Raw genomic sequence first — 8682 nt, 5'->3', positions numbered from 1 at the left:
TCATTGATAGTCTCCCAACCAAAAAAAGCCCAGGGCCAGATGGTTTCAGTGCAGAATTCTACCAGACCTTCAAGGGCAAGCTAATACCGACACTCTACAATCTACTCCAAAAGATAGAAAGGGATGGAACATTACCAAATTCATTCTATGAGGCCATAGTCTGATTGATACCTAAATCTCACAAAGACTCAACAAAGAAAGAGAATTTCAGACCAATTTCTCTGATGAACATCGATGCAAATTACTAAATAAAATACTTGCAAAACGAATACAAGAGCACATCAAAGATATCATTCACCATGACCAAGTAGGCTTCATTCCAGGCATGCAGGGATGGTTTAATATACGGAAATCCATCAATGCAATCCACCATATAAACAAACTGAAAATAAAAAACCACATGATCATCTCTTTAGATGCAGAGAAAGCATTTGATAAAATCCAACACCCATTCATGTTTAAAGTTTTAGAGAGATCGGGAATACAAGGCACTTTCCTCAACATAATAAAGGCTATATATAGGAAGCCAATAGCCAAAATCAAAGTAAATGGTGAGATACTCAAGGAAATCCCTCTAAAATCAGGAACAAGGCAAGGCTGCCCACTCTCTCCATATCTCTTCAATATAGTACTCGAAGTTCTAGCCAGAGCAATAAGACAACATAAGGAGATCAAGGGTATTCAAATGGGAAAGTAGGAAGTCAAATTATCCCTATTTGCAGATGATATGACAGTCTACATAAGTGACCCTCAAAATTCCACCAGAGAACTCCTACAGCTGATAAACACCTTCAGCAAATTGGCTGGATACAAAATTAACTCAAAAAAGTCTGTAGCCTTCCTATACACAAATGACAAGCTTGCAGAGGAAGAAATTAGGAAAAGTACACCCTTCACATTAGCCACAAGCAATATAAAGTACTTAGGAGTTACTCTAACTAAGCAAGTGAAGGATCTGTTTGAAAAAAATTTCAAAACTCTAAAGAAAGAGATTGAAGACGACATGAGAAGATGGAAAGATTTCCTTGCTCATGGATCAGGAGAATTAACATAATAAAAATGGCCGTCCTACCAAAAGCAATCTACAGATTCAATGCAATCCCTAGCAAAATACCTACACAATTTTTTACAGACATTGAAAGTTCAATTCTGAACTTCATATGGAAAAACAAAAAACCCAGAATAGCTAAAACAATCTTGTACAATAAAAGGTGCTCTGGAGGAGTCTCCATACCTTTCTCAAACTGTACTATAAAGCAATAGTAATTAAAACAGCATGGTACTGGCACAGCAACAGGCTGGTTGATCAGTGGAATAGAATCGAAGACCCAGATATGAATCCACACACATATGGTCATTTGATTTTTGACAAAGAAGCCAAATCCATTCGATGGAAAAAGGATAGCATCTTCAACAAATGGTGCTGGTCTAACTGGATGTCTATGTGTAAAAAAATGCAACTGGAGCCATATTTGTCACCTTGTACAAAACTCAAATCCAAGTGGATTAAAGACCTCAACATAAAAACAGAGACACTAAGTCACTTAGAAGAAAAATTGGGAAAGAGCCTGGAACTTATTGGCACAGGAGAAAACTTCCTGAACAGAACACCAACAGCCCAGGCCTTAATGTCAACAATTAATAAATGGGACCTCATGAGGCTGAGAAGCTTCTGTAAGGCAGGAGACACTGTCAAGAGAACAAAGCGACAACCTACAGACTGGGAAAAGATCTTCTCCAACCCTACATCTGACAAAGGTCTAATATCCAAAATATATAAAGAACTCAAGAAAGTAAACACCACCAAACCAAATAACCCCATTGAGAAATGAGGCTTGGAACTAAACAGAGAATTCTCAACAGAGAAATATCAAATGGCTGAGAAACACTTAAAGAAATGCTCAACCTCCTTAATCATCAGGGAAATGCAAATCAAAACAACTCTGAGATTCCATCTTACACCCATCAGAATGGCTAAGATCAAAAATTCAAGCGACACCACATGCTGGTGAGGATGTGGGGCGAGAGGAACACTCCTTCATTGCTGGTGGGAATGCAAACTAGCACAACCACTTTGGAAATCTATCTGGTGCTATCTCAGAAAAATGGGAATAGGGCTTCCTCAAGACCCAGCTATTCCACTCCTTGGAATATACCCAGAAGATGTTCCAGCACACAACAAGAAACTTTGCTTAACCATGTTCATAGCAGCCTTATTCATAATAGCCAGAACATGGAAACAGCCTAAGTGTCCCTCAATAGAAGAATGGATAAAGAAACTGTGGTACATCTACACTATGGAATACTATTCTGCTATTAAAAACAAGGAATTCCCGAAATTTGTGGATAAATGGACTGAGCTAGAAATGATCATAATGAGTGAGTTAACCCAGAAACAGAAAGACTCAAATGGTATATACTCACTTATATCTGCATATTAGCCCAAGGGGCATGTCCCACGATAGCCTTCACTTACCAGGAAACTGAGACAGAGGGGAGGACATCCTAGTGGGACTCTAGATGAGAGAATCATGGGAGAATGGCAAAGTAGAAGGATCCAGAGGGTCCTAGAAGCCTACAAGTAGAACATTATGATAGGCAGATTTGGGCCCAGGGATCCTGCTCAAACTAAGGCACCAGCCAAGGACAATACAGGCAGTAAACCTTAAACCCCTACCCAGATCTAGCCAATGGTCAGAACATTCTCCACAGTAGAGTGGAGAGTGGGATATTACTTTCTCACATACTCTGGTGCCTCACCTTTGACCATGTCCCCTGGAGGGGGAGACCTGGTGGCACTCAGAGGAAGGACAGCAGGTTACCAAGTAGAGACTTGATACCCTATGAACATATACAGGGAGAGGTAATCCCCCTCAGGAACAGTCATAAGGGAGGGGAATAAGGGGAAAATGGGAGGGAGGGAAGAATGGGAGGATACAAGGGATGGGATAACCATTGAGATGTAACAAGAATAAATTAATAAAGGAGAAAAAAGAAAAAAATTTAAGACATTTTCACAGATGACACTCGGTGAGGTACACATTCACTGCCATTCTTTAGGTAATGCCAAAGCTTCATTCAAACTTGTTTAAACTATATCCAATACCCTGATGAGACTAAAATATTCACATCTAATGCAACTAAGTTTATTCATGTGATCTCAATTTTGTTAACTATTTCTTTCTTTACCTTGCCACATATCACTCATATTATCTGCTTACTATTAAGAAAGTAACATTTTAAAAAAAAATTTTAGGAAACCTATTTGAATGTAACTGAATACATGTGATTTTATGTAGTAATATGCCTGAATTTATTTGAATTCAATTAAAATACTGTCATATATTTCTTTTATTAGATAGTTCCAATATACCCAACAATAGATGACAGCATAAATGGAGCATGGAACATTCACTACAAATAATACAAATATGAGAATAAGGGGATTGGCCCAGGATTCAGGAGGTTCAGCCTTTATTTTGTCTTGGCAATAATGTTCTGGTAACATGATTCTGTTTTCCATATTATAGTGTGGTGATACCAATGCCTTCTTCTGTTCTATAGATTTAATATAAATGGCTGACATGAATTTTACAACCCAATATAATTCAAGAATTTCACAGTTTTCATTATCATAATGATAACATAATTCAATAATTAGTATAAAAAATGACTGATTAAAAGCAGTATAAATTATTTTTGGTGTGATGTTCTGTTGTAGTAACACAGGTCATCAATAAAACTCATTATGTCTGAAAATATTTCAATATAACAATGAAGTATGGATTGATAAAATATTGTAATGAAAATTTCAAAATCACAGTTACTCACCTAAATGTTTAATAGAAACATGTAATTTCCTGATTCTACATAAATAATCTTACTTTATTTGTCATCAAATATTTAAGTTCATTAGTAGTTGGCTGTTTTGTATTTTATTGCATAGTGATTCATCTTCAGCTTAACTCAAGGAAAAGATAATTAAATGTAGACGAAATAGAAATTCTCTAATACTCAGTGAAATAATTGTTTTTAGCAAAATTTACTAATGGCAGTCGAATGCTCCTGAGATCTAATTAGTCAGGTCTAAGAAAGTTCAGAGTTTGACTGCTCACAGAGCACATTGGCAACACTTGGTAAGCTCCAGAGAAAGGCATTATCAAAGGAGCCATTTATAACCAACGATGATTTAGCATGGCTGGGCTAGTTGACATCTTTAAGCACATAGCTTTCCGTCTTGAGGAACTAACAGATACCAGGGATCCAGGACATTGTGCTATGTCAGACGAATTAATAGGTGAGAGTTTTGCATTTTATAAAGGAAGCAATATATAAACCCTAAGGAATACATGAAGCTTAAAAGTCATATAATCACCCACTATCCCAGCCACTCTAGGGTTGTTTGTTATGCTATGATAATTTTATTCTTGTAGAAGTAAAGTATTCTGGAGTCTTTCCCATATGTTTAAATTAATAAAAGTCATACTATACAATAATTTTTTCAGTCTAAATTTCCCCAATTAGTATGACAGTACAGGAATTTTCCTATGCTTTTTTCTTTTATGTTTTATTGTATGAATAATGTCTTCAGGTCTGAAAATTCTAGTTAAAAATGTTTAAAGAACATTACATTAAGCAAATTTGTAACAATGAAAAATATCTAGTTGGTCCAAAATAAATATCATTATTGAAATACTTTTTGGATGCATGCTGTATAAAATATTACTTTTTAAAAGGATTTTTTTCTGAATATGATGATACGAGAAGATGACAACAATAAATTAATGAGTTAACACAAACACATCTTGGGGAACTGTGTAGAGGACACACTACCACTGTTCTTATTTAGGTCAATTCCTATGATGTTTTAAAAATTAAAAAAAAAAAAAGAAAACTTTCATTGTATGAACAAGGTCTCATGTATAAGGCTGGCCTAGAACTTGCTACATGGCAGAAGGTGGCCTTGAACTTCTGATATTCCTGTTCCTCCTCCCAAAAGCTCGGACTGAAGCTGTCAAAACCCTGCCAGCACAAAACACTTCACTGAAAGTCACACAGCATTCAAGGTGATATGCGGTACTTTATACACGTTTCTCCAATGTTTGATAGTTCATATGATTTCTAATTATCTCCAGTCCTTGATGACTACATATATAATATTTCTATATAATATTTATTTTCAGGAAATATTTCCTTTGTGTTTAGTCTTAGGATTATTATTGGAAAGCTGTAGAATAGAGGTGAAAAAGTTTATATTTTTCTAAGCCAGTGGTTGTCAACCTTCCTAATGCTGTGACTGTTTAATACAGTTCCTCATGTTGCAGTGACCCCCAACCATAATATTATTTTGTTGCCACCTCAAAACTGCAAGTTTTCTACTATTATGAACAGTGATGTAAATAAGTGACATGCATGATACTGATATGCAATCCCCCAAGGGCATCACCACCCACAGGTTGAGATTCACTACTCTAAGTTGCTACAGAAGCCATTATGTCGTGCCTTGGACACATGCCCTGTGCTCTCTCTGGACCTGTGCAAGAGTTGACTCAGACTCAGAGACACAGTGATGCTCTAGCATATATCCTCACAAACTTATGAAAATTTCTTCTTGAGTAATAAAAGTGAAAGCACTTTAACTACTCAGCATAGAAAATCTGAAATGCATTTTGTCACAGATACGCTTTTATTTCACTTCTTGAAAGTTTTATGTCTGTAAATCAGAATTCATTTCCCATGTTCTATAATTAATTTGATTTTTTTATCCAGAAGTGATGTATAGTGTGTGATATGAGTGATTGGTGAAGAACTGAGATCATGTAAATTAAAAGTATATAGAAATATGGATGACAAATCTTTTCCTAGATGAACTGTGAAAACAAAATGTCAGGACGGGTGACTAGTGCAGGCTTTCAACACAGACCTCCTCATGTAGGCAAACATGTACATATATATGTATATATACACATATAAATAAATATATATGTGTATGTATTTACTGAGTATCTAATATATAGTTGTTTACAGTAGTTAGCACACAAGTGTGTATAAGCATGTTACTTTATCTTATCTGGCAGTTAGTTCATTTCTCTTTTTCTTTTAAAGTTCTAGTTTAAAGCAAATGTTTTTTCTTAATAAGCCTTTATGTATTTAAAAACTTAAATGCAGCTTTTCTCCACCTATTGAAACTGGAAATTTATTGAAGATGATTATGCTAAATTGGTTGTCCAATAACAAATTATATAAATATATACATATACATCATCATATATATACGTGTGTAATATATATGCTGTCCTGTAATAACCCACAATTCCTGTCCCTCCTACTATTCCCTCACTCCATCACCTCCCAATATGATTCCTCCTGTTCTTTCCCCAACCCACTCCCAGTCCATCCGTGATATGCAAAGTATGAAGATTCTTCATGTGTTTCTTCATCACATTATATGTAGTTGACACTAAAGGTGTTATTTTAGATGTTATACTAACATACTGAGGAAACATATTTATGTTGCATATATGTGTGCTAATGTTACGGGTAATTAACACCTTCAATTTGTACATTTTGCTATAATCCCTGCTTACCAGGAATATATTATGGTTATGTTTTTTTATTATAAATATCAATCTTTCCTTATTCTTTAGAATTGTATACAAATATACAATGAAATGTGATAACCTACTAAGTCTAATTGGTGTAGCCAATTGTGTTTGGTTGTGGGATGACCCTTGGAACAAGGGAAAATTAATTAATTTGAATGTAGCCACACATTTAAAAAAATAATAATTCTCTTTTCTCCAGCTACAATTGCCAGTAATTCCCCAGTACAGGATGGGAACCTCCTTCCTGTACAGCGTATATTTGTCTGGTTGCACTTAGGCAGGGTTTATGCAGATAACCATGTTTGGGGTGAATTAATGAATGTAAGAGTCATTAAACTATGTCTTTCTTTCACTGTCATATCTGTGTGAGCAAATGTAAATTCACAGAAGCAAGAATAATCTTTACATGGATGAGCACTTTTTAGCTTATGAAACATGTCTCATCTTATGAAAGTGTACAGACTCAAGGGAGAGCTCAGACACACAAAGCCTGGGAGAAAACCACAACTCTCACATGGAGTTTGGAAATAGAAGAGTCTATACATAGATTAGCACTTTTTCTATAAACTACATAGCAACTATTGCCCTATAGATGTGTTGTAGCCTATAGAATTAGTATATTAAGAGAGTACAAGATAAAATAGAATACAAAAAAATAATAAAAATAAGCTCGTTAACAAAAGCACCCCTCCTGTAGTATGAACATCAGACTGTCATGTATTCAGGATTAATGATCTACATTTATGTTTTTGTAGGGAACGCAGGTCTTGGGAAAACATTATATCCTGAATGGAGCTCCGCATTCCTCCCAGTAATGTGACTGAATTTGTTCTCTTGGGTCTCACACAGAATCCACACTTGCAGAAAATACTGTTCATTGTCTTTTTGTTTGTTTTCCTTTTTACGGTGTTGGCTAATCTGCTCATTGTCCTCACCATCTCCTTGAGCCCCAGCCTTTCAGCTCCTATGTACTTCTTTCTCACTTACTTGTCCTTCATAGATGCCTTCTACACCTCGGTCACCACCCCTAAAATGATAATTGACCTGCTCTACCAGAGGAGAACCATATCCCGGGGTGGCTGTCTGACTCAGCTCTTTGTGGAGCACTTCCTGGGAGGATCGGAGATTATCCTCCTCATTGTGATGGCCTATGACCGCTACGTGGCCATATGCAAACCTCTGCATTATATGACCATTATGCGCCAAAGCCTCTGCAGACTGCTGGTGGTGGTGGCCTGGATCGGAGGGATCCTGCATGCCACCATGCAAATATTTTTTATGATCAATCTGCCGTTCTGTGGACCCAATATCATCGATCACTTCATGTGTGATCTCTTCCCGTTGTTGAAACTTGCCTGCAGAGACACCCACAGGCTGGGCATCATCGTGGCTGCCAACAGTGGGGCTATGTGCTTGCTCATATTTACGATGCTCCTCATCTCATACATAGTGATCCTGCAGTCCTTGAAATCTCACACTTCTGAGGGGAGGCGCAAAGCCCTCTCCACATGCGGCTCTCACTTCACTGTGGTTGTTCTCTTCTTTGTGCCTTGCATATTTACTTACACGCGCCCTGTGACCACCTATCCTGTGGACAAGCTGGTGACTGTGTTCTTTGCTGTCCTCACTCCCATGCTAAACCCCATCATTTACACAGTGAGAAATGCAGAGGTGAAAAATGCCATGAAGAATTTGTTGAAGAGAAGTGTAACTTAGCCTGTCCCAAATACAAGAAGGTGGCAATGCATCTAAACAAATAGGATTATCTATGTGGTAAACTGTGGAAGAGAATTAAGAAATTTCACAGATCACTATTATATAGGGAAAACAAAACTTCCAACAACATTTTTGGGCACTTAGCAGTGACTAGATCTTCTATGTGTCTTTAATAGCTCTAAATGTGTGTTTATAGCTCAAAATTTCATGTTTGTAGATTTTGCATTTCTAATAGAAAATGCCAAGTATACAGTTTTAATTATTCTGGAGTATGTTTTTCTCTAGAGGGTCATCATTACTTATTTAGTTGCTTCATACCATTGTTACTTGAGTGACACTGGCTTTTCTATCGTGCTTTAAA

The 8682-nt window shown here is 36.6% G+C and overlaps 1 protein-coding gene across 1 annotated transcript; it reads left to right on the top strand.

Moving 5' to 3' along the window:
* Positions 1 to 7394: 7394 nt before the first annotated feature.
* On the top strand, positions 7395 to 8321 carry LOC311608647 (olfactory receptor 4C3D-like; the record flags this gene model as incomplete). The annotated part of the gene is made up of 1 exon (XM_084801220.1): positions 7395 to 8321. One exon carries the CDS (start codon positions 7395 to 7397, stop codon positions 8319 to 8321), a length of 927 nt encoding a protein of 308 aa, XP_084657346.1.
* Between the last annotated feature and the right edge of the window lie 361 nt (positions 8322 to 8682).

This window comes from Acomys minous (assembly GCF_964271855.1).
Source record: "Acomys minous genome assembly, chromosome: 11".
Classification (NCBI taxonomy): Eukaryota; Metazoa; Chordata; class Mammalia; order Rodentia; family Muridae; genus Acomys; species Acomys minous.
This window is presented reverse-complemented; position numbering and strand designations above follow the sequence as displayed.